Raw genomic sequence first — 26,404 nt, forward strand, 5'->3', positions numbered from 1 at the left:
AGTCATACTTGTTCTGAAAAAAATTTTAAATTATGTCTTAAACTACATTAGTCAATAATAATCTAAATGTATGTAAACAAGAGTGTGCAAAAATCACAACGGTCACTATGATTTTGAATTAATTTCAATCCTGAATTAAAATCATGTTTTTTGGTCGTGTTTTCCGGCAGCGACTGTTGTGATGACACTTTGGGTGACTTGTTGCGTGTCTCAACTGATGGAAATTGATCAAAATTTAACAAATTTATATATTTGAAAAATGGAATTCTTGGTTTAAGAATAAATCCTACGATTTAAATAAATTAATAATAAACTTTCTTTATTGTGAGTTTAGTAAATACATTAGAATTTATCATACATGATTGTTAATTTTTAATACCAACCTTTCGGTTTCAATTTAAATTTAATTTGAAGCTTAATTATGTGTTATGATATCATTGATTGTGGTGAAATTTGGATAAAAAAATTTGAAAAAAATCCTTGATGAGACAAAAAAAAAAAAAAAATTATTTTATACTTAAAACTAAATTAACAAGAACTTCTTGGTTCTTTATTTGAGGGATCCAGTTTGTATTTGTGCAATAGCAAGAATATTGGTCCTAATCCGCCGTTTTTTGGGAGTTTTTCAATGTCACTGACAAATTTGCAGTACTCGTCGATGATGTTCTCGATGTTGGGGATTTTATATAGGCGTTCTTGAGCCTCACTGAACTTTTTGAATAGGCTCTCGCTATTGATAGCTTCATTCAGCTTATCAGCATAGCTGATTTGGTTGGTTAATTGATGTTCATTATTTGTGGATGGTGAACTGACTATGTAATCCACTGGATGTGAATGATTAGTCAATCTCGATGACGATTGTAAATTGGGTAAAGCAGGAAAATCTTTTTCCTGTAAACGTCGCTGAATTATCGTTGATGTTTGAATGTTAATGGATCTTTGCCTGTTGAGTCTTTTCTCGAATGCCTTGTAAGCTTCACAGCCCCTGTGATTAGCTGAATGATCACCTCGGCAATTAACGCACTTTGGGCTTCCTTCGCGAGTTGTTCTTGAACATTCGCCTATTTCATGATCATCGGTGCACTTAACACACCGTTGCTGATAGCCGCAATTAGATGCTGAATGTCCCCAGCGCTGGCATCGGTGACATTGCAGTGTGATTTTAAATTTGTTTTTGATCGGTTCCCATTTAACTGATATATCATCAATTATTCTATGTGAATGATTGAGTATATTACAGTTTGTGGTGGATTGCTTGAAGTTGATGAGGTATAGAGTATGATTTTCGTTTTTGAAAAGCACTTTTGATTTGACAGCTGGAATATTGTGTTCCTTTAAAATTGATAATAGTCGAGCTGGATCTACGTCATAGAAACCTTTGAGAACTATGCTGATAGGTTTTTCTGACGGCTCCGTGTACGTGAAATAACTGATGAGTTTGTCCTTTAAAACATCCAAGATGATCTTCTTGTCATTTAATGACTTACAAATGATTTGTGTCGATTCATTGCTGATAACCTTAAAAATAGGTTTTTGTGAAATTTTTAGTTTGCTGCATACTTCTCTGATTTTTGTCAAGCTGGATCTGGTCACAATTGGCTTGAATGCCTTGTTGTTATCATCTTCAACTGGATATTGAATGCTTTTGGCTTATCGGCTGAATTTAGCTTTTTGCTGAACATGAATTTTAACCTTTTTTTGGTCAATTTGGGCTAATTGTTGGACTATTATCGCCGTGCTGGCGCTTTTTCTTTGTCATGAACACTCGCGGAACATGATTTTAATTAAAATTAATCACTTTGATAATAATAAAAAAAAAATGCAAAATTTTTTACGTCTGAACTCTTCAACGTTCTAATGAGAATCCTAAATAAATTAAATCTTGGGTTTAGATTAAAAATTCTTAAGTAACCTGAAGTGGATCTTGGGATGAGTAAACAGAAAATGATCAGAAAACACTTGAATCCTTGTAGTTGGATATGCACAAGATTGTGAAATCCACAAAAAGCGCTTAATTCTCCAATCATACATTAAAAGTGACTTTATTACTTGCTTATTGACACGAATCGTGGTGCTTTTGTGTTAAATATTTTCGAGTGAAATTCCACTATTTAACATAGTTAATAAGTTTATTATCAATTGAATTTAATTAGTTTAATCGTGAACAATGGCTGAAGAGTTGAGTTTTGAGAAAAAACATGAATACATCACGAGAAATCTACAAGAAGTTTTGGGTGATGAAAATCTTAAGAAAATTATTAAAGAACGTGACTTGAAGATCTACTGGGGAACTGCCACAACAGGAAAGCCTCACATAGCATATTTTGTTCCTATGACAAAAATTGGTGACTTCTTAAAAGCAGGATGTGAAGTAAGTCGGCGATTTCATTATTTTGGTTAAATTGCTCTACATACAATGACTTTACATGACATGTTGTACATTACTTTCTAGGTCACGATCTTGTTTGCTGATCTACATGCATACCTTGATAATATGAAAGCTCCATGGTCACTCCTCGAGCAAAGAACAAAATATTATGAAGCTGTCATCAAGGCTATGCTTCAATCAATTGATGTTCCATTAGACAAGCTTAAATTTGTGCAAGGAACTGATTTTGAATTGTCAAAGGAATATACACTTGATGTCTATAGATTAACATCAATCGTTACTCAACATGATGCAAGAAAAGCTGGTGCTGAAGTCGTTAAGCAAGTTGAATATCCACTTTTGAGTGGGCTTTTGTATCCTGGTCTTCAAGCTCTTGATGAAGAATACCTTAAAGTTGATGCTCAATTCGGTGGTGTTGATCAACGTAAAATCTTTACATTCGCTGAGAAATATTTGCCACAATTAGGCTATGCCAAGAGAATTCATTTAATGAATCCAATGGTACCCGGATTAACAGGAAGTAAAATGTCTTCATCAGAAGAGGACTCTAAAATTGACTTATTAGATAGCCCAGCTGATGTAAAGAAGAAGATTAAGCGAGCATTCTGTGAACCTGGCAATATTCAAGAGAATGGACTTTTATCATTCGTTAAGCATGTCTTGTTCTCAATGTTTAAGGAAGGCGAAGGATTTGAAATTAAGAGAAAGCCTGAATTTGGTGGCGATGCTACATACTTAAAGTACGAAGATTTAGAGAAAGCATTCCAGGAAGAGCAAGTTCATCCTGGTGATTTGAAAGCAGCTGTTGAGACTTACATCAATAAATTGTTGGAACCAATTAGAAAAATCTTTGATGACAAAGAGCATCGCGAGTTGACTGAAAAGGCATATCCAACAAAGAAAGTCGAGAAAGCTGATGAAAATTCACCAGACAAAATGGAACTTAAAGCAGGAAAGATTTTAGAAGCAAGTAAACATCCAGATGCCGATACACTTTGTATTTTGAAAGTTGATGTTGGAAATGGCGAATCTCGATCGGTAACTTGTAATTTGTGGCATATTATTGCTGTGTACTGACTGTATTAATTATTTGTAGATCGTTAGCAACTTGATGACTTACTATAAACTCGAAGAATTAGTGAATATGAATGTCGTTGTGCTGACAAACATGAAGGCATCGAAGATTCGAGGTGTTGAGAGTGAAGGACTCGTGCTTTGTGCTTTTAAGTGAGTATTGCTGTCTTGCGTATGCTTCTTGGATTAGATTAAATACTTGGTTTAAATTAAATCCTAAGATTTATTGCTAATCCTGAAATCAAACTAATTTTCCAGTGAGAACAAATTTGAGCCCCTCAAAGTTCCATCCGGTGCTGCCGTCGGTGACCGAATTTACATCGAAGGATACAACAATACAACAATTGAAGTTCCACAGTTAAATCCTAAAAAGAAAGTTTGGGATAAGATTCAAAGTGAATTAAGAACAAATTCTGATGGCGAGTGTGTGTGGAGAGAATTTGGCATGATTTCAATTGGCGGAGAGAGTATCACAAGCAGTCTTATTAACTGCAATGTGAAGTAAATCTGCTTAGCATTTTCAACTCATTTTTATTGAATTTATGAGTGAAATTGTCTGGATATTATTTGAGTGATGTTGCTGGATCAAAATGATAGATTCAGTGATGTATGGAATAAGCAATATTTAGACTGTCTCAGTCATGAATTGTCCATTATTTTTATGCTTTTTATGAAACATACCTAAATTATGAAATAAAAGTTTCTATGCTACTGCACATTTTTGAATTTAAGCATAAATCTAATTCCGAGTTGGTCATACTTTTCAACTAGATGATGGCAAATTGATATCTAGTTGTAATGCATGATTGTCTACTCGGATAGTTAAGCAAATATAATTCCAATTTTAAGTTCTTCTATCTAGAAACTAGTTACAAATTAGTGGAAAGTCATCAACAAATTTTAAATTGTATCGGCAATCACAAGCCATAATGGAATTATTTAGCGCAGAACAGTGAAGAAAGAATCAGCTCAACGTGCGGACAGAGAATTTGTACCAAATTAGAAAGTTATCAACAAATCTTAAATTCTCGGCAAAAAGCCACGCATATTCGAGTCCTACAGAAAGTCTCGCAGATCGAGGCATTAGCTTAAAGCTTAGTTGTCACGCTTTAGGTGCTGTAAACGGTATCTAAACAATTTGGCAGATAATCAATAGCAGTCGATAAGTAAGTAAGCATCAAGTAATTTTTGATTAAATTTTTAAAAGATTTTTATTTAAAATAGATTCAATTTTTGGATAGATTTCTTCATATTAACATAAAAAGTTTTACATTTAAAACATCTCATTTTCAATTTTTTTGTCCACAATAATTTCGATCATGTCTTATTTTTTTTTATATTTATCATTCACATAAGTTCTTTGTTTCTTTCACGATAATCTTAATACTTCTGTATATCCAATTTAACCTAATGTCATCGTCATTAATTTGAATATTACACGAAAAATTGTAGAAAAATTCAACATTTTTGTTTCCATTAATTTATGGAGATTATGCTTGATATATTTGAAGTAAAAAAAGTTTGGTGATACAAAAAAAAAGTTATTACAAAAAGTGTTTATCTTTGATGATTGTAATCTTATTCAGATCTTAGCATTCATTATGATTTTTTTGTGTATGTCTCTCTCTTTTTTTTAATAAAAAAAGAACGAACGAGAATGGTAGTTGCAATATATATATTTATAAGTGTATATATGATTCAGTTAAGAGTTTTCTATTATTTTTTTTTTAATCTAATAATTTCCTGTGATTCTCTTTAATTAGTCTTTCAACAATGGAATGGTGCATCAGTGAAATATAATGAGCACTGTGTTAAATTTTTAATTAAATATTTTTTTGTCTATGCTCAATCTATCTAAAATGATAAAATATATAGATTCTATATTTCAAATATATAATATACTTTTGGATATTCTCTCATTGATAAGAGGGAGGGAAGAATTTTTTTTCACGTCTTGTTCTGTCTTGGAATGGCAAGTTGATTGAAAAAGCCGTTATAATTTAGATTTGAATAATTTTGATGAGAACTGTACAAATGTTTATGAATTTTGAAGGAATTGTATTGTTTTGGAAACTATTTTCGACATTTATATGGATTTGAGACAAATGGAGTTTTCAAATTGTCAAAACCTTACAATTCCATAACTAAAACCTTACAATTTCAAAATAAAGCATTACAACTCAAAAAATAAAACCCTACAAATTCCAACTAATTTTGAAAATTAATTGTTCGTTTTTCCTAAACCTTACAAATTCATATTTTTGGCATATTGTAGTCCAGATTTCAAAGTTGACTCGGATTTTAGATGGAAAAGTCGACTCAGAGCTGCAAAACGGCCAACTGTGAAAGACCAAAACCACACAATTTATCAAGAATTTGTACGGTTTTTGTCTGTCACAGGTGTCTGTTTGTCAACTCTGAGTCGACTTGACTTCATACAAAATTTAAGTCGACTTCAAGCTCTGCTGCATTCTTACAGAAAAATAAACAAAACTGAAAATCAATTCCAATTTTAGTCACTAAACAAAAAACCCAATTCTATTGACCAAACTAAGTATCTCAAATATTTTGGCACATTTTACTACCCATAGTATACAGAAGAAAAAAAAATCCTCAATTTCATCTCTAATTTTGGTTGTGGCAGGCACCACAACACCCACAAATGTACAGAATATTATTTTACATTACCATTATGGCAAAAGTAATTGATACTATGGCTTTTAATTAATTAATATCTCATCGCACAATCTTGCGAAATTCTAGATTTGGCATTTTTTTTTTCTCAGAGAACATTCTTCCCAAAAAAACCTTGTAAGAAACTAATTTAGCCAATATCATGTCCACAGAATTACATTCTGCTTAATCATCATAGCCAATTACCCCATTTATGTCTCATGACACATACAATTGAGTCAATTCACATCAAAAAAGCATTCATCTCTTTATATCAGACATCTTCAATCAACTTTAGATTCCTTTTCTTTTCACATAATTCAGTATAATTCAAATTTGGTCACTAACAGTTATACATACTTGAATTTTTTTTATTTTATTTATTTATTAGTCTATAATGAGATTTATTTTTGCGCACATGATTTTCTTCTCTTTTTTTTATGCTACTTAAGTCCTAATGAAAAAATTATGTAGTTAATATATATAATATATAAAAAAACTGATGAGAAATACATTTACAACACATACATTACGTCGAAAAATAATGAAATAATAATAATAGTAAATAATAATGATTTAGTTACTCAAAAATTTGAGTAAAGTAGATGAAAAATGAATAGAAAGTAGAAAAAGTTTAGATACTAAATTCTTTGATACAAAAAAAAGTGAAAAATAATAAAAAAAATTAGATCAATCGAGAAAGAAAAGAAGATTACGAGATTTAAGTTAGAGTTCAGTGTCTTAACTATATTTAAATTTTTTTAACTCTCATAAGAGTATTTCGAATAAATTTGATTAGTTTTGTGTTTTAAATGAATTTTTTAGTTATCCATTTTGGTGATTTTTTTTTTATTTTTTGTCTTCTGATTCCCAATTCTTTTTAGACAGCAGATACTTGTGTCTCGTCATCATCTAAAATTAATAAAAACAGAGAGGAATATGAGAAATATGCAAATTTTTGAAATAGAATTTATTAAGAAATTAAATGAATCTGCGATTTGAATACTTAAAAGTGGAATTTGGCGCATTCTTATTTTATTGGCAATTAATTAATTCATTAGTGAGTCAGATGAAGATCTGGATTAATTTTGCAAATGTAACTGTTTTTGGGAATTTAGAAATTTAACTGTTTTTGAGAAATTAACAATTTAACGGTTTTTGAAAATTTGAAATTTAACGATTTTTTGGAATTTGAAAATTTAACGGTTATTTGAAAATTTGAAAATTTAAATTTAAATTTTTTAAAATTAATATTAAAAAATTTAACGGTTTTTGAGAATTAAAAAATTTTAAAGATATTTATGAATTTAAAAATTAAACGGTCTTTGAGGATTTGAAATTTAACGGATTTTAGAATTTAAAAATCCAACAATTTTTGAGAGTTCAAAAATTTAACGGTTCTTGGCAATAAATAAAAAACAGCTTTTTAGAATTTGAAAGTTCAACTGATTTTTGGAATGTAAACTTTCAAATTTTAAACTGTCGTTAATTTCTAGGAACCAATCTATTGTGTAGAAATCAGGGTTGACAAAACTTTGTGGGTTTAAACTCCAGTAGAGGCACCTTTTTGGACTATAGGAGTCGACTCCACATTGCAGTCTTGTCAAGTCTAGTTCTTGGCATTGCATTGAAGAAAATGACCGTTATTTTTTGAAATGCACTAACACATTGACAGCAAAAAAATCTGTAAAAATTTGAAATATTTTTGACAGTTATAAAAATTTTGCATTTTTGGAACCAATTAAAGAAATTTAAGTGCCTGTCAATATTTGGGGCGTCATATTTGCAAAGCAACAGATATATATCGCCAGTAGCTTCCCATAATTTTTTTCTAACAACCTCTAAATGCTGTCTCATTAAATCACAAATCGTGACCCACTAGCACTCAAAAAAATAATCCACAAAAAATTAATCCAGTTAGTTACGCTGTAAAATTATTTGCACAATCACACAAAAAAAAAGAAAGAAAAGAAAAACTACTCACCGTCTTCATCTGGATAAAATATGTCAATATCGCCGCCTAATGTTGAGTCAATAACACCTTCATGTGAGTAAGCTCTTCCGAGACGATGTAGACGTGTCATTTCAGCTAAATTATTTAGCTGTGCTTGTGGGTGGTAACGTTGATTTGTTCTTGGTGGAGGTGATGGAATCATTCCTATATGAAATTAATTAATAAGCAATAACGGATTAGTGTCAACGTGAAAGCCTCACAGTTGGAGAGCATGCAAAATAAAAGTAAAAACTTACCAGTATGTCGTAATTGTTGATATGATTGCTGTGAGGCATAAATATTGTAACCTGCAACATTTGCGCCCGTCACATTGATATTAGCATTTGGCAATACTGGAATGCCTATCGAAAATGGTTGTTGTACTACACGAGTTCGTGGATTTGGTGGTGGCGGCATCGCCGATAAATCTCCATTTGCTTGCTTTGTACTTGAATTATTAACACTATTTGGCTGGATCAGTTGATATAAATTCGTATTATTTGAACCTTGTTGTACGGCACTATGCCTTCGTGGTGGCAATGGAGCTGCCATTGTTGTTGCTGTTGTTTGTAAATGGTAAACGCTTTGTTCACAATAACTCATTGCATCGCTATGTCCACTATCTGTTGAGGATATTGAACCGTGTGTCTTCCTTATTGGCAAATTACTAAGTGATGTCACAGAACTATAAATAGACGAGACAATAGACAAGTGAAATTAGTTTTATTGATTGCCTTCTTTTTTGTTGTTGTTATTTGATTGACGCGGATAGTTCAAATGTTGACAATTTTGTCAATTTAATTCCTCTTCATATTTGTCTGACTGAATTATTGTTGTTTTATTGGAGTTATTGGCAATGACCTTTAATTGTCGGTTTTGGACAGGTTATACGGATTTTGAATATTTTACAGCAAAAAGTAGTTGATTTTGCAGAAAATGGATATATTGTCATGGGGTCGTTCACTTAGTACAGTGACCTTTTAATTTCCGCGGAACATCAAGGTAGTTAGTCTCGTCTAAAAACGCACACGACATCCGGATCATGTAATTTCCGAAAATTATTGACGGCGAACAGGAAACTCACCAATGACTTGGAATTTTTAGTTTGTAGAAGGGAAGGAGGGAGGTTGGTCAAAATGTCTAAAAGTTTGCAATAGCTTAAACCAGTGGTGGGCAACCTTTGTGCCACCAAAAATTTTTGGGAGTGCCATGAATCGTATGCCGTGTGCGGTTTCGATCGAGACTTAGCACCAAAGTTTGGCGCACCACTGTCCTGTACAACTTGTGAGCCGCGACACACCAGAGTGTGAAGTGCCATTTACCGTATGCCGTGTACTCTTCCGGTCAAGTCGTCTCATCAAGGCATGCCGCTTAAAATAAAAGATTACCCACCAATGACCTGAGCAACCTGTGAGCCGCGGCACTTTAGAGTGTGAAATGCCATGAACCTTATGCCATGTGCTGTTCCGGTCAAGGCGTCTCACCAAGGTTTGCAGTAAAAAATAAAAGGTTGCTCACCACTGCCCTATACAACCTGTGAACCGTGGCACACTAGTGTGTCGGAAAATACCATGAATCGTATGCCACGAGCGGTTTCGGATCTAGTTTACCACAAAGATATAAAGCGAAAAATCAAAGTTTGCCCACCACTGATCTAAGCAACCTGTGAGCAGCAGCACACTATTGTTTGAAATGGCATTTAGCGTGTACCATGTGCTGTTCCGGTCAAGACGTCTCACCAAGGTATGCCGCGAAAAATCAAAGGTTGCCCACAACTGCTTTAAACAATCTTGTTAAAAATGGGAGTTGGGGTTATGGTCTAAAAATTCATAACGCAGTAAGTGAACAACCCCCAATAAAGCACCGTATAATCAAAATAAAAGGGAAACTATTTCTGCGCGATGAGCATAGATAATAAAATTCATGCTAATTGTAATTAACCAAATTTAAATTATGATTATTATTAAGTTAAGGAAAACATACCTGCTTTCAGCTGATAAATCTACTGAGGGTAACGGGTTTGGCGTGTCAGAATGCGATCGTTCATGCACAAACTTTCCAACGTTTGTCGGTGCAAAACAATGCATTGGTTGCCATGCTGTTGATGAGCCTAGAAAGCGGCAATTAAAAGCAGAAAAAATAATAAGCAAGGCAGTCACAATAAATAAACAAGAATATAAGCTTACCGGCCGCAGATGCAATTCGTCTGTGGGAACCGGGCGATGGTGATGGACTTAGATTCGTATGCTGCAAATTATGAGAATATGGTAACGCAGAACCGTGCGGAAGGTTCATTCCTAAAAGTCTTGACTGATGTGGACGTGTCTTTGAGTTTTCAGCTAGTGATAAAATCTTTTTGACAGCTTGCGGAGATGCTGTTCCAAATTTCGGTCCAACATTCTTCATGCCTTCACTTTTTGAGCTTGTACTGCTCGTCGTCGACAGTGTGGGCGATGGATGACGCTTTCGTATGGTAACAGAATTTGGTGCAGAAACAACAATAGCCGGTTCACATTCTAGTGACATAATGTGTAGTTTCTCTTCATCTTTAATTATTTGAATATTATTAAGGTACGCTTTAACTCGACGAACCATCTGAGCCTCTTCAAACATTTTCTTTGGATTTGGTGTCTGTGCTGACTTTTTTCGTCGTTTTACTGTCGCTGATCCATGTTGGATGATATTAGCTGCAAGTGAATGACCGAAGTGTGTAGTTATTTGATTAAGTGCTGATATAGCTGCATTTGGCTGATTCTTAATATCCAACATGTTTAGAATATTATCCATGTACGGTGTTGGTGAACTGCACATGTCCATTAAATTTCTAACTTCCTTTGATATCATTCGTAGCTTCTCGAAATTTATAAGACCATCAATTCGTGTATCATTGCCTAAATGTATGAATGTAAGGTCCTTCTTAACAACAGGATAGAATGGTATAAGTGATCTCTTTTGTGACATTTCCATTGCCACAAGTTGACGATACTTTGACATATTTCGTGACGGATCCATGAGTTCTTGTAGATCATTAAATAATTTCTGATATTTACTTGGTAATTTTTCCCATGTTAATCTCAACCGCGAAATCGACGCATGACCCAAACCCGAGATAATTGCAAATACTGAATTAAAGTTTTTACATTCTTTACAATGTCTTGCTATTTTAATAAATTGCTTAATAATTTTCATTCGCCGCACGATATTTGTTTCTTTGCAGATCTCACCAACAACCCAAAACATTTCATTATTAACAAGCTCTGAGAACTTATTAAGCATTGGTGTACTATATTTACTTTTGAGCATGAATAAATCATCAATATACTCGGTCGATTCAATTTGCCGGAAAATCTGGAAGTCTTGATGTGTGAGTTGGATTGCAATCTCATTTGGATTTAATTGGAGAAAATGTACAATATTTTCACGTATTAATTCCGTTGCCATTTCATCCGGCACTAGAGTTTCCGTAATACCATTTGTTTTCAAATAATATCTCGAACTTAAGCCTATCCTATCGGCTAAATTCTGTAGTTGTTCTGGTAATCTCCTCTGTTTTATCATTCCACCCTCACTAACACTCACTTCACATAGTGAAAAATTATTGCTTGATTCATGCATACCGAATTCCTGTAATGATAACATCACAACCTCATGTGCTGTCGTCTCTTTATGAATTAATAGAAATTTATAGGTTTGATCAGGTTTAAAGACTTTAAGCACATGTTCAGGATAGTCTGTTGATTTAATATCATCATAAAACATAGCAAGCTCTTGCTGATGATTATCTGGATGTGAGTAAAAGTTTGTATTCGTACTATTTGATGTACCGGCACTTCCGCTCGATGAAACAGATGTCATGGTTGTAATTGTTGTGGTTGAGGCTGTTATTGATTGTCGATTGAAATCATGTTCATGATTATCATCTTTCTCATCGTCCAACAATGGATCATCATTATTTCCATCGAGATTTGAGTCAATTTCACCACCCGTGTTGTCTTGATGATTAATATTCTTACTGATTGTTGATGATGACGATGATGATGATGATACTGTCGTTCCTGTTAAAAATCCACTACTTGCATCGTCCTCCTCATTAGCATGATTCGATGATGGTGTGTCAACAATTGAGTTATTCTTTGGTAAAAGATTTAGTTTTTGAAGTGCTTTCTGTATCTTTTTCTTTGGTCCCAATGTTAAAAAGCTATTTTTATGGTGATTCATAAGACTTGCGACTTTTCCATGTCCCGAATCAATACTGCCAAACTTTATCGGTGTTAATGCTGGCTTTGAGAATGCATTTGAATATTTTAAAAGTGGATCATTTGCAACATTATCTGTGACGTCATGACTTGATGTTAGTAAATCAACAGATGATAATCTCACTCTTGTGTCTGTTGCCTGCAATTTTGCCAAATCTGATGCAATTTTCATTTTCGTTTTCAGTCTCGGTGAATTTTTACTCGTCGAATGTAAGAGTTCACGGAACACAAGTAAATTACTTTTGACAGCTATACTCAAATGTGTTGTTCCTGTTAAAATTTCCATTGCTCTTATATGTGTAACATGCTCAAAATTATGTCCATTTACTTCTAATATTTGATCGCCACGTCTTAAGCCCATATCACAAGCTTTTGAATTCTTATCGACCTCAAATATAAAGATGCCACCTCCTTTCTCATATCCACCAATTATTTTAAAATGTAAGCTCTCATCACGAGAACTTCTTGTCAATGTAATCGTTCTTGTTCTAGCTTTATGTGTATGCGCAACATGTAACAACTTTAATTCCTCTAACATACTATGTTTCTCTAATTCCGACTCAAATATCTCAAGGAATTCCATCATTTGAGAATCAGTTTCGAAATCAGTAAAGTAATTATTTACCCATAAGATTACAACGCGTGCAACACGATACTTTACATCAATATAGGATGGTGCTGATGATGATCCATCGGATATTGGTGGCTTTAATTCATCCACAATCTCGTCGGTACGAAACCATTCCAATAATTGATTAGCAACACGAATTTGTGATTCAATGAATGTTCTATGTGTAAGAAGGAAGTCCTCGACATAAGTTGGATCATTTATGGAATTCTCCTCAATCAAATGTAACATTAATCTCTCCGGTGTTCCTCGAATCACGACGGGTTCCCTCTTACCAGCAACGTCTGTTTTTCGTAATTCTGTTACGATTACAACTTTTCCATCCTCTTCATGCTTTCTTATGTTACCTTCACCCTCATGAAGGATACGATAATAATCAGTTTGTGTAATACAGACAAATTGACAATCGTCTGTTTTTGTTCTCATAATACCACTATGATATGATTTCTCCATTGTTGGAGCAATTCCAAATGAATCGCCATAATGAAGTTGTTCTGTAGCACCGCCTGGATGTTCTATCTCTACGATTCCGTTTATAAGGACACTCCATGAATCTAATTCTTCACCTAAATGAATGGAATGAGATTTTTGGGAATTAGATTAAGTCAGACAATAAAAATGAGGAATCTGGAGACACTTTGTCATGGGCTGTAGCTATAAGCATTAACCATGTCTCCAAACATCCTGAATCCATTCGTGACACCAACAGCATCTAAATCAACAAAAGATATACTTGCCTTCATGCATAACAACCGTTCCCGCCTTTTCCACAACAGCAAAAACCATCACAGAACATAAAGCACGTCTTACTGTCAGCGTCATATTTGTAAATGCTTTTAAATTTTGGGTAAAACCGAGGAGCACCTCAACGTCATTTTCAGTCCTTTCCGTTGGATCTTTCTCGAGACAATCGCGTACTGTATCGCGAATATTTGCACTCTCCATAGACTCGGCCAAATCCTCTTCATCGCTGTCTACGACAGACTCGATAAGACCCGATAAATCCACCTCCTCGGCATCAATTGATGAACTATGTATTGATGTCATTGTATCCGATCCGCTATATGCCGAACTTGTATCACTTGAATGACAACTTGAATGAGAATTTCGATTGCACTTTTGATATAGGTCCGGTCTTGTTGCGGAAATCTGTTGGTAATTTAGTGATGAAATTTAGAATTATTGTTCTGGGAATTGTTATCAGTAGCTTTAAAGTATTATGAATGGAATCAATGGGAGGGTGTTATTCATCAATGAGGTTCTTTGTTTAGAGCAGTGTTGGACAACCTTTTGTTTTTCGCGGCACACCTTAGTGGGAAGCTTCGATCGAAAGCGAATACAGCATGCGGTTCATGACATTAGTGTGTTGCGGAATACAGTTTGCCCACCACTGTTTTAGAGGGAAGGGATTAGGTTAGAGCAGTGGTGGGAAGCCTTTTAACATTCGCGGTTTACCACACCTTGATAGTAAGCCTCGACTGAAACCGCACAGAACATACGGTTCATGGCATTTCAAACAAATTTTGGCTACACATTAGTGTATTATGACACACAGGTTGCCCACCATTGGCTTAGAGTGAGGAACATAGTTAAACCAAAAATAATGTTCTTGTGGACAGTGTCAGTCGAAGCCTACATGAGTTCACTCCAGTTCGCTGAAAAATCTATTAAAATTTGCATGAAATATTTTTCTGCTAACACTTGTGAAGCATAACATTTCATACAAATTTCAATCGAATATTAGCATACTGTCCCGATTAGCACTAGCTTTTCATGGCACCCTTTTGGTAGTCACATGGCATCCTCATGGTAATCTTTTATGGCAGTTAGCATGAAAATTTCATGGCAGTCATTTGGCGGCTACATGGCATCCGCATGGCAATCTCTATGGCTGTTAGCGTGAAAATTGTCACTTAGTTGCCATGAATATTTAGCGCTAATCTGGTGTGACGAACTCAAATTGACTTCAACCTCTGTATATTCCTTATAGACATCATATGTGAATGACCCCATATAATACTAGACAAGGGCACCGTTAAGTATAATAAGCTACAAATGTGTGGCTTAATGAGATTTTGCAGCATCTGAATATTTCGCATAAAATTAAACGGTTCTCGAATTCTCGAAACTATCAAATGACAGAACTATGTATGTATGTATGCAAATAGAGAGACTATATAAGCCACAAACAAAACTAATTATATGTGGGGACATAAAGATAAAACAAGTTTGTATAGTATGTATTATATAATTTTAGAACTTACGTTATCATCATCCAAAACAGTAGTATAGCCCGTTATATTCTTAATTACATGGGAATGATGATCCATGTTTTAATTCCACTAAAACTTATTAATTTTTTATTCCTTTTTTTTTTTTTGTTGTGGATTTATTTGCGATTAATTAATTAAATATTTTGTTGTATGTCTCGCAAATGTCGAAATTGAATGCAGATAAATGCATAATAATGTCTTATTCACATCGTTTAGTTTTAGGTTTCACTGATATATATCATTAATAACTCATGTACTTGTAACTTGTTTTCAGTATGAATGAAGAAATGGAAAGAAAAAAGAAACAAAAAAATTTTCCCTTTTCAAATCACTTTGCAAACTGTGAGTAAATGTTGATAATGCTCTCTGCTGTTGCCTGTACTGCTGCAAAAAAATATAAAGCAGATCTGTTAATACACATATCGTATCGTAGAAACTATAATCATAAAGGCAGAAAAACCATTAATAATTTAAATGCACTCAATTGAGCTATCTTTTTTTTTTAGTGGAAAAGTGCTGCTTTATAGTTTTTATTCACTTCCAAGATGGAAAAAAGAAAATGTTTAATGTAAAGTTTTATATGGATAAAAAAAAACCAGCAGCCGATGTGAGAGAGATGAAAATTAGTCCGGTGATTAAACGAAACACAGACTTTATGTATGAATAATTTTTTCCTATACTTATTAAAGGAACATTTGTGTACTTCCTTTGGATAGTAATGAATGAAGCGCATTGATTGATAGTTTTAGGGTATGATATTATAGATTGACGGAAATTGCCGGCAAATTTATAAGACATTTTCAAATCTATGTCTCTGAGCAACTTTGAATATTAATATTAGAAATGCAGAAGTGCCTTAAAACAGATTTGGTGCGTCGAATTCTAAATGTGGCAATGGGCCACCGTGCTCCTTCGAAGAAGTAAGTAAGTAAGTTTTAAGAGATTGCAAGTGCAGCCTTTGAATTCTCATGCAAAATAATATGTTCAGGACAGTTAGTTGCTTTTGTGAATTGGGTCTCGTTGGTACAAATCTTTCGATTGGCACACATTGAAATGTCTGCACTACGACGACCAGTGGTGGCACTATACTTAGAAATCAAGTGGCACCCATCCTGGCCCTCTTGATGAAGAAGACTTTTGAAAATTTAGATACTTAATTACTGAATGTATTAGATTATGATCAAATTGCAGTTTGAACCTCCGTTAGAGGATTAAGGAACAAGACAGATTCATGAAGTGTAATGAGAGATAAAAGAATTATCTATAGAGAGCATTGCGTAAATCTACATCATTCTATATATAATGATTGAAAGATTCACTGATGGGAATCGAACCAACGTACTCTTATAAGATTGATAATAATATCTAGTCTATTGCCTAACCACTCAGCCACAAAGGTCTTACTCTCGAACTGACAGATTTCACTATATATAGCTTTACATGAGACGTCACAGACAAAAAAGATTACGTAATGAATTGAATATTGATGGAACAGAATACTGAGAGTATTACTTTTTAGAAGATCAAAACAAGAGCCTTAATCTGTCAGAAATCTTTTTATAAAAAATGTATTATTAATCTTACATCATTAATAGTCAGTGATACAGAATGCTTTCTAGCAGGGAATGAGCGTGTTTCCAAGAGCAAAGTTAGTTGTAAGCATCGCTCACGAGCATAAGTTTATCTAGTATATTTAAGTCGGGGATTCAGTTAACTCATGATCATGCTCAATTAGGTGAATATGCTCATTGTCTGTGAGGGTACTTATTGATGTATTATACTAATCATAAAATGCTTCTTTAAACAATGATACTTGAATATTTGCTCAGATGTTAGTCGGAACTGTTTTGAAGTTTTTAGATATCTGGTTGGCTAATCACTATCTCTATCACTAACTTCTTATTATGAATAAAGGCAAAGTTTTTGTATTTCAGATCCTTATTATTGGGAATCTAAGAATTTGAGAGACTTAAGCCTCAGTAGGAACATGACAATCCACGTGGATTTAGCTATGACACAGTCCTTAATCCTTTTGGAATCAGGTAAAATTTAAATATTTTGTTACTTTTTCTTCTCAAGAAATTTGCTTTCTGGATTTCAGTTGCTCCTCTTAACAAGCTTTAATAATCACAGCAAATGACCAAGAACTGATTTTGGAACTGGAATATTTTTATATCACAACTTATTTATAATTTTAAGCTATGACTAAGTTCTGTAATTTCTCTTTATCTACATAAATTCACAATATCACATAGAAGCATTACTAATGCTCCAATTTCCATATTGACTATATCATATATGCACTTAATCACTACATTAGTCCAAACTGAACATCACAATGCACTAGCTGAGCAAAAAATGAGCTAAACGAGGTCTTTAATTACCGCTAAAATCTCCACAAAAAAAATTTTATAGAAATCTGTTTTAATGCTTAATAATTATAAGCGCAATGATTATCATGATATTGCTTGTTGCTTCTGCTTGTGTGCTGTATTTGTAATACACATTATTTTATGTATTCAACATATTTTTTATTTTGTGCATTTATTATTTATTGCAAAAACAGACGAAAAACGAAGCATAAAATGCGAAGATTGAAAAATCCAAAAGGTAGTCAAGCAGACAGGCAGGTAGGTAGGTAGGATTGGTAATGTAAAGAGAAGTTTACTTTTTGTTTTTTTTTTCGTTCCTGATAATGTGCTCTGTAAAAATTATGCGTTATCACGTTTTCTTTAAGAGAGCAACAAACGTTGTAAGACATGTAATGGAGGATGTAAATGTGTGTGGCTGTAAAGCGCACTTTTACTAGATTAGCTACAATGTGTTGCTTTGATGTTTTACAGAAATTAATTGATTGAGTTAAAATATTGCTCAGGGTGAGATTCGAACTCTTACAGGGATTGGGAAATCAATGGAAATTTTTATGAAATTTATATACTTCACAAGAGAAAGTTTCTAGTTTTTGGCAATTTTTGTATGAAATTTTTATACTTCACAAGAGAAGTTTCTAATTTGGGAGGATTTTGCATGAAATCCTTATACTTCACAAGAGAAAGTTTCTAGTTTTTGGCAATTTTTGTATGAAATTTTTATACTTCACAAGAGGATGTTTCTATCTCTTTTCAGGAAAATTGGGGGGATTAAAGCCTGTTGTAACGTAAAAGAAGTAACAGATCCAACGACCTTCATTTCCTGTAACTTTTCGTTACCGCCCTAATACTTAATTACATCCTCAATCATACAGGACTACCTTTATTTTGGTACCAAAACGCAATATGTTCATTCTTACTAAGACTACAGCCTGTTATCAATTGACAGACATACAGACAGACTGTCATCAATGCGCTAAAAATGATTATGAAAAGGAAAAGTCCGGAAATATTTTCAAATTCCTATACAAACATCAATCACTTTACATTTTTCTCTCACTAGCTACTTGTGCTGTATTTTATGGACTCTGGAAAATGCGAAAGAATGTTCAAAAATTCTTTTTATTGACGCATATTTCATTTAAAGACTATAGAGTAGAGGAAAGAAAAAAAAATTAGTGCACACTTGAGATTAATTTCGGACCAAAAATCCATTTCCAACTGAACTATTCACTATTCATCAATTACTCTTTGAACACATTAAAAATTGATTTAACTTGTTTACATCTCTCAATTCATTTTTTTTTTCTTCTCCTTTTAGTGAATAAAACTTAAAAAAAAATATACAGCTATAACATGAATGGCATAATAATACCTTCTTCTTGTTTCACTCATTCATCCACAATTCCACAAACACATGCACAGTATACATTAATATATATGTTATTCCATATGATGAGATTTTCGCTATTTGGAATTTGAAAAATGCCTTCAAAATTTGCCACTTGAAACGTCAATTTCACAATATTTAATTTAAATGTTTTGACTTGTTTCACTATATTTATAAATATTGCGATTTTTATCAACTTTTGCACAATATATTTGATGAAAATTTACGGATGAGACAAAAGAAAATTTCTTTTTACATTTTCATCATTATTTTTATCAGATATCTTTTGCACTTTATATCGTTCGTATACTATGGAAGTTCATTTTTAATATTTCACTACTCTTATCAACTAAAAAGTCCTTTTAAACGAAAAAAACTTAAAAGAAAATTAATTCGTAAGAACTCGAGTATAACTTTCTTATTATTTATTAGTAAATGTGATCATCCAGCTTATGTATGCGTGCTGGTTTATGCATCGGCTAACGATTTTCAATCATTTATGGCCGTTACTCGATCATTTACGCCATCTGGAAATGGCATGTTGAACTATTTTTGACATACATCAATCTTAAACTTCATTACTGATTCATATGATATTGCATTTTATTGTCTGTGTAACCCTCATCCCTTATCCCTACATCTGCAACCACATTATTTGATTTATTGCAGCTTTTGTTCAATCACATGCTACAATTTATGATCACGTCCGCTAATTGAATTTCCGTTACTTCAATTATTGTTTGAATGTTATAGAAATGTACAATTGTTTCAAAATTGTGAACAGTTCAACGCGTTTGTTTTGTTAGAGAACCATACAAATGTTTGAATTTTAAAACATTTTTAATGTTTTTGACATTGTTTTTAAATGTTTTAAAATAGCTCAACTTATTATTTTTCAAAAAACCCGTTCAAATTCCTTAAAACCGATTCAAAGCCACTCAATTTCTTCAAAAACCGATTCAAATTCCGAGAATTCAAATAGTTAATGACGGTTAATTTGGTATAATTTCTTTAAAATTATTCATTACATTTTATTCGGACATTAAGCAAAAACATCCATTACAACTTCCATAACATAACCGTCACTTCCATTTCAAATTGCCGAATTTTCGAAATACATTCAGAAAACATTCTTTTTCCTCATTTACGCCAAAAATTTAATAAATTCATTTTTCAGGCTTTTTGGAGCACACGATTAATGATCTTTTATTAGCAGTCAACATATTATGAATGATTATTGTTACCTGGATTTCTCGATGTAAGTATTAAATTCTAATTTCCTTAAAATCTTAGAAATTTCATAATCGAATGATGTAAACATGCTTATTCTAGAAAACTTAAAAAGGAACCGAGAGAAGAAGTATCTCAAATATTCATTAAAGGAGCAATCATCAAGTCATTAGTTGCAATATTTGGAGAAATTGGTGGACAAACAGATTTTGATATATTGACATTCGACGAGGCAAGGAGAAAAGGCATTTTAAGAGTTGCTGTTGATTTTGCAATAAAATTAAGAATAGCACTGACATTGATAGCTGAATTTCAAGGAATTCCATCGATATTTCAAGTTCATAACAGCAGCAATCAGCTTAATTCATTGATTAGTACATTTATAGAATTTTAAGGATGGCAACAGTCAAGGAAATCGGAAAAGACAAAATCATTTTTGTGTCCAAAGAGGATCATGCAGAAAAAAGTAAAATTGAGCTGCCACCTTCAGAACCGGCACCAGGACTTCTTCTTCCAAGCGGTGAAATCAACTGGAATTGTCCATGTTTAGGAGGTAACTTATTATGTCTGTAATTGCCTTACAATTTTCTTACTGGATCCTTGAAACATTTTTCAGGAATGGCAACTGGACCTTGCGGTGTTGAGTTTCGAGATGCATTCTCATGCTTTCATTACAGTGAAGCAGAGCCAAAAGGATCCGATTGTTACGATGCATTTAAGACAATGCAGGATTGTATGTCTGAATATCCATCAGTATATAATCAAAATAATTCAGACGATGATAAGGAAAGTGGAATACCTGGTTTAGACTTAAATAACCTTGACGACGAAGAGGAAGATGACCTTGATGTGGAAGAACGAGAGCATGCAGAAATTCACCAAAAATATGCTGATGTTGATCAGGATGAGTCGAAAGCAGCAAAAGAAATAGCAGTAAATGGAAAATAGGCAATAGATTGAGTTTATAGATAATATAAGTAATAAAAGATGTGAGTTTAAGGATCAATTGATGTCGATTGTCTTGAAATTAAGGTTTGGATTAAATAAATCTAGGGATTTATGATAGGATTAAATTAAATCCCAACGATAGGATTAAAAGATCCAGCAAGCAGTTAATGTTTATAGTCACAGTTAAATTCCAATTTTATTTTTCAGCAATAATATTCCAAATGGAGATAAATAGACATGATTAATTATATTCAAGGATTTTTTTATGATAAAATAGCAAGTAACCTTCACTGTTGAGGACACGATCAATAGAATATGGAGTTAAGCTTAAGTCATCACATTTAATCCAGCAATTTTTTGTATGTCGCACAAAACTTGTATAATGTCCGACATCAATGGACTTTCCTTCATGATTGACGACTGCATAAAGTGAATATTTAGCTGATGCCCGATTAAGGGAATTTTCACTGTCACGAGATTTCGTTAGGAATGGTGTCAAGTCAAGTTCGTCCGGAAATGCCACAAAATTGGATATTTTCTTCTTGTCATTCTAAAATTTTTAAAAATTAGCATGATCCAGCAATAAAAATTGAGATTTTGTCAAATTTACCAAGCCAGTCTGTTCAAATCTCTTGAGATGGAATGAGGCTATGATAGGAAGTGTCTCAATGCTCAATTCCTTTGTAAATTCTCGTTCCGTATTGCATTTACTGCATGTTAATTTAACTCCCAAATGTTCAAGACGTGTAAATCTCTCCAAGCAATGAATTAATGACTTTGGCTGATTGCCAGTATCAAAAGACAAATCTAATGACAAGTCCTTGAATGGCTCAAAAGTTGGAGAAACATGATGGCATGTAGTACAGACTAAATCTGAAAGTAATTCTCCGGTGAATATTTCATCAATAATACAGTTACAGGGATCAGTTTGAGTTCCTTTTGAGCTGTCACGGAAGTGAGTATGAAGAAGATTAAGAATAGCTATAAAGAATTCATGTGAATCGTGTTGCCGATATCTTTATAATCGATGAATCATAAAATAAATATTTTTTAATTAATTAATGATGTAACAAGTAGGAATAACTTCATATTTACCCAGCCAAGTGACTTGCATTCTTCCAAATCAAAACAAGTAAATCGTGCAATGAAATTGGGGTTGATTTGCCGGAATAAAACTCCTGGAAAATATTGTTGATCTCACAGACCATACAGCTTGCTAATTTGCAATTATGTCGATCTGAGAGGAAGTAATCTCGAAGAACTGGAGTGTGGATCAATACTTGTATAATACAGTTCATGAAGCATGTAGATCCCAAATTAAATAATCCGCGAAGTCCCAAACGATTGTTTTCCTTTATTTCTTTCTTTGTGTGCTGCTTGAGACAGGCAATCTCTACGTCTGATGGAAATGTGAACCATGGAAAATAATTTAAACTCTTTTTCATATTTCTAACAGCCTTAATCTGATTCCGTTCATTGATTTTAAGGAATTTTGTGTCGTAGATATAGTCATTACACAGAAAACAGTATGTCATCCCGAACTCAAGATTAACTACTATAGAATGCTTCTTTAATTTAAAATGTTCCAATAAATGCGGCTTACAGGCGAAAAAAATACAATGTAGACATGAGAAGAGCTTCGATGTACTGGTCATATGGCATACATAGCACTCACTTCTGGAACAAATTAAGTGATTAGCATAAATTTTTTCTTATGTTGTATAAATTAGACAAAAGAACTTTTTTTTTCACGATACTTACGATAATGCTCGCTTCTTGCGGCGCTCTCTTGTTGACGGACTTGAAAAATATGAATTTACCAATTGATACGCTCCTAAGCCATAATTATTGTAATAATCTGATATATGTTCACACATTTTAATTACTTTTTTGCGATTTTATTTTCGATTTTTTTTTTATGAAATTTATGTTCTATCTGATTTGTTGTTTCTCCCCTAAATATTATTGTGCAGATTTCCCCCTTAATATTCTTGTTGCAGATGTTCTCAAACTTTATGAAACGAAACACAAGATTAATTCAAGGTGAAAATGATTAATTATTGTTTACAGGATCATTTCTAGATAATTTAAGAATATTCTGTGGACGAAAAAACTTTGAGGAACCCTGGATCAATATTCAAATTTATTTTGACCGTTACGAATAATTTTTCAAATATTAAGAATCACATGTTTAACGGCTTTTGGTGCAAATCATTGATTTCTTTATTTAGGAACAGGTATTTGAACCAGCAAGAATTTAACAATTTGGTGCAATATTTTAGTGATAACATGACAAATTCCCATAGTCCAAACTCCAGTTAAAAGCAAAACTTTCCGTGCGTTAATGCCAAATACTGTTTTGATGACTAAAGCCTTGAATTTGTCATAAGTAAGCAGAAATGGTTCATTATTTTCACTCCATAAATCATCAATGCACATAATCATCAAAGTCCTTGAAACGTTTGCGAAAAAATTTAAAGCACTTAAAGCAATTTTGAGACAGAAGCCAAGCATCAGTGATACAATAGACAGCATTAATGCATAGATCTCAATAATGTTAGACTTGTCAGAATTTGTATCATCTTGAGCATCAATCATTTTCATCGGTTCCTCTTCTTTTCGCTCGATAAAGCTCGTCTTTGATGATTTTCTGATAAAATCACCTGAAGACATTGCATCGCAGTTTTTACTTGGATTATTGCAATTTATCTTGTCTAACGTTCTTAAAATTGTTGAATATTCGTGAAATAATTCCGATTTGCTGCAATACATCCTGACTGTGAAATCTTTTTTGCTAGTGATGAATGAGATGACAAAAGTGAAAACTCAGCGAAATTCTGATGAGGAATTTTTCCCTTTTTTGCAAAGCTTACTGCAATCTAAATATTTTCATTTTTATTCAATGAATCAAAATTTATTTTTAAAACTTCATTCAAGGGGATGGATGGGTGTAGTTGGAAAGAATCCTATTAGATCGTTGATGATGTGCTAATTTGATAAATTTGACCAAATCTGACGATAAATCCTGAGTTACTGATTTTTAACCGACATTTTCAAAATTTAGGGGGTTGCAACTATTCAGTTTTTAAATTATTTATGACCGTTATTTCCATACCTTTCCTTAAAATTCTTTCACACCATTACTTTTAAAATATTTAAAACCGTTACTTTTCAAAACTGTTCAAAACATTTGAAACTGTCATTTTTCAAAAATTTGGAATTCGTTATTTTTCAAAAAACCAAAAACTTTGCAAAAACCGTTAATTTTCCCACAAAAATTAAAGAAGGATTTTTTCAAACACTTTTAAGCCGTTAATTTTAATAAATTTTAAATTCGTAATTTTCAAAAACTTCGAATCCGTTATTTTTCAAAAATCTCAAATCCACTATTTTTCAAAAAATTCAAATTTCATTTACTTCACATGAGCTACTTTACACAACAACGAGATTGCTAACCCTCAGCTACTCTCTTGATACTGAAAATTAATAAAATTACTACACAGCAGATAACAGATGCATCGAAAAAGGTATACAATATTTTAAAATAGATTTTTATTCAGTTTTGATGTGCTGTAAAGTCAACAACTCAAGTCGTGTAAATAATGAGAGTAACAAATCTTATCAAAATAATTACAATCGTTACATTTTGTAGTGTAAGAGGTATGTGAATGAATGAATTTAATTAATTTAAGTAGTGAGAAAGGTTACTGAAGTGTAAAGTTTTTCTTTTTTAAAAGTGTGTTATGTGATGTCGTATACTTTTGGGATATCTATAGTTAATGAATTGAGTATAGTCATGAGATAAAAGGAAAATGAGTTTTGTTTGTGGTTTTGCTGATGGATTAAAATGAGTCATAGTGTTTACTTACTTCGCTGACATACAGACCATGGCCTCCTCCTGATGACGCATTATCGCTAGCTTCCACTTATCAATTTCCAATATTCTTATTTAAGTCGGGTTAAAATAAATCGTAGGATTTAAAATTAATCCGAAGATTTAATCTCGGTTTAAAATTGAAACTGGATAAAATAGCAAAAAGGTTCATCCAAGCTATATGATACTGCACGTCATGAACTATCATATACCACCAATTCCCATACCCCAAAAGAACTGACACACAAAATTTCACTTCATTAAATAAATGAAATGCACTACAGAGTTAATTAAATTCCCATTCTCATTTCTACAGCATTCATCTTTGACAGTATTGATGATTCCAACGAAAAAACATTCAACATAATGAATTTTAAATATAGCAACAATTGCCTGCATAATGAAACAATGCAAAATTACATCGATGAATTCCGCGCAAAATACAATGAGATTCAGGACATATCAGATGACGACTTACTCTACTTTAAGCACAGCAGACAATACGATGAGAGTATTACGCGATTGTGTGAATTAAAACGAAATAAGGCACGATCTGTTACGGACTATATTCATTTGATTGCAAATGGTTGTGTAAAAAATGAGAAAATAAGGAAAAAGTTTACATTAAATACCTTATTAATGCTGGAATTTGAACTAGATTTTGTATGCAATATCAGTGAACGTGTATTTACGACTATTTATAAAAATCACGTGTCGCGATGCATTGATGAGAAAATGGGACTGCTTGATAAGTGTCGAGAGAATTCCTTTAAAGTTCTATTTTTTGATAAACGTCCTGATCGAGTACCGTGGATTCAATTAATTAATGGAGCTATATGCAAGTGAGTTTATCATGAAATTTATATCTTTTTTGACTTTATCTTGTTAGGAATTGGGGTTGTTCATGAATAATGTCGGTCAGAGACTTTTCGGATCCTTTTTGTGCTTTCTCAGGCATCGAACTACCAAAATATCTAGAATATTTAAGGATATCAATATTTTAGTAGTTAGGCCTGGATGCTGTACAAATTCTCTTAATGCTGCCTTTAATCCACTAATTAGAATTGCAAAACAGGCACCTGTGACAGGAAAAATTGTACAATTTTTTGATAATTTGTATGGCTTTGCAAGAAAATCCAGTCACAGGTGTTTGGTTTGCAGCTCTGCCCATAATTTTGAACATTCCATATAAACATCATTTATGAACAACCCCCATAATCATCTAAATATTAAATCTTGTAGCTTTGACTATGATGCGATGAAAAATTGTGCTCAAAAACCTTTGGAATCATGTAATAATGCTTCAG

The 26,404-nt window shown here is 32.9% G+C and overlaps 4 protein-coding genes across 6 annotated transcripts; 2 read left to right on the forward strand and 2 right to left on the reverse strand.

The window, feature by feature from the left end:
- The first annotated feature begins 2,064 nt into the window (after positions 1-2,064).
- TyrRS (Tyrosyl-tRNA synthetase) lies at positions 2,065-4,179 on the forward strand. The gene is made up of 4 exons (XM_070651121.1): positions 2,065-2,371; positions 2,453-3,427; positions 3,486-3,616; positions 3,722-4,179. Exons 1-4 carry the CDS (start codon positions 2,168-2,170, stop codon positions 3,966-3,968), a joined length of 1,557 nt encoding a protein of 518 aa, XP_070507222.1. The 5' UTR covers positions 2,065-2,167; the 3' UTR covers positions 3,969-4,179.
- A 1,730-nt stretch (positions 4,180-5,909) lies between these two features.
- On the reverse strand, positions 5,910-19,411 carry PDZ-GEF (PDZ domain-containing guanine nucleotide exchange factor). 2 transcript variants are annotated; one of them, XM_070651012.1, is made up of 8 exons: positions 19,031-19,411; positions 15,278-15,662; positions 13,751-14,162; positions 10,316-13,579; positions 10,113-10,239; positions 8,387-8,814; positions 8,121-8,294; positions 5,910-7,048 (listed from the first exon to the last, which is right to left on the reverse strand). In XM_070651012.1, exons 2-8 carry the CDS (start codon positions 15,341-15,343, stop codon positions 7,017-7,019), a joined length of 4,503 nt encoding a protein of 1,500 aa, XP_070507113.1. In that variant the 5' UTR covers positions 15,344-15,662; positions 19,031-19,411; the 3' UTR covers positions 5,910-7,016. The 2 variants fall into 2 exon arrangements, with proteins under 2 accessions (XP_070507113.1, XP_070507101.1); XM_070651000.1 differs by having other exon boundaries at positions 15,278-15,667.
- Positions 19,412-20,526: 1,115 nt separating this feature from the next.
- LOC139098856 (mitochondrial intermembrane space import and assembly protein 40-B) lies at positions 20,527-21,373 on the forward strand. Its single transcript, XM_070651209.1, has 2 exons — positions 20,527-20,828; positions 20,892-21,373. Exons 1-2 carry the CDS (start codon positions 20,672-20,674, stop codon positions 21,221-21,223), a joined length of 489 nt encoding a protein of 162 aa, XP_070507310.1. The 5' UTR covers positions 20,527-20,671; the 3' UTR covers positions 21,224-21,373.
- Positions 21,374-21,387: 14 nt separating this feature from the next.
- not (ubiquitin carboxyl-terminal hydrolase nonstop) lies at positions 21,388-23,164 on the reverse strand. Of its 2 annotated transcripts, none has more exons than XM_070651171.1 (4): positions 22,985-23,164; positions 22,319-22,897; positions 21,834-22,239; positions 21,388-21,773 (listed from the first exon to the last, which is right to left on the reverse strand). In XM_070651171.1, the coding sequence occupies exons 1-4, from the start codon at positions 23,098-23,100 to the stop codon at positions 21,465-21,467; spliced, it is 1,410 nt and encodes a 469-aa protein (XP_070507272.1). In that variant the 5' UTR covers positions 23,101-23,164; the 3' UTR covers positions 21,388-21,464. The 2 variants fall into 2 exon arrangements, with proteins under 2 accessions (XP_070507272.1, XP_070507264.1); XM_070651163.1 differs by having other exon boundaries at positions 22,319-22,900.
- Positions 23,165-26,404: the final 3,240 nt, after the last annotated feature.

Source organism: Chironomus tepperi, unplaced genomic scaffold, assembly GCF_022539635.2.
Source record: "Chironomus tepperi strain 1889 unplaced genomic scaffold, CSIRO-AGI_Ctep_v1 contig_37, whole genome shotgun sequence".
Lineage (NCBI taxonomy): Eukaryota > Metazoa > Arthropoda > Insecta > Diptera > Chironomidae > Chironomus > Chironomus tepperi.

Bases quoted from the DNA above. Each gene is read 5' to 3' on its own strand.
- TyrRS (XM_070651121.1), top strand. From the start codon at position 2,168: ATGGCTGAAGAGTTGAGTTTTGAGAAAAAACATGAATACATCACGAGA. The intron at 2,372-2,452 runs GTAAGTCGGCGA...ATTACTTTCTAG, and splicing joins TCTTAAAAGCAGGATGTGAA to GTCACGATCTTGTTTGCTGA. The intron at 3,617-3,721 runs GTGAGTATTGCT...CTAATTTTCCAG, and splicing joins CTCGTGCTTTGTGCTTTTAA to TGAGAACAAATTTGAGCCCC.
- PDZ-GEF (XM_070651012.1), bottom strand. From the start codon at position 15,343: ATGGATCATCATTCCCATGTAATTAAGAATATAACGGGCTATACTACT. The intron at 14,163-15,277 runs GTAAGTTCTAAA...AATTACCAACAG, and splicing joins CTGTTTTGGATGATGATAAC to ATTTCCGCAACAAGACCGGA. The intron at 7,049-8,120 runs GTGAGTAGTTTT...TATTAATTTTAG, and splicing joins ATTTTATCCAGATGAAGACG to ATGATGACGAGACACAAGTA.
- LOC139098856 (XM_070651209.1), top strand. From the start codon at position 20,672: ATGGCAACAGTCAAGGAAATCGGAAAAGACAAAATCATTTTTGTGTCC. The intron at 20,829-20,891 runs GTAACTTATTAT...AACATTTTTCAG, and splicing joins GAATTGTCCATGTTTAGGAG to GAATGGCAACTGGACCTTGC.
- not (XM_070651163.1), bottom strand. From the start codon at position 23,100: ATGTGTGAACATATATCAGATTATTACAATAATTATGGCTTAGGAGCG. The intron at 22,901-22,984 runs GTAAGTATCGTG...AATTTGTTCCAG, and splicing joins CGCAAGAAGCGAGCATTATC to AAGTGAGTGCTATGTATGCC. The intron at 21,774-21,833 runs GTAAATTTGACA...TAAAAATTTTAG, and splicing joins GATTTGAACAGACTGGCTTG to AATGACAAGAAGAAAATATC.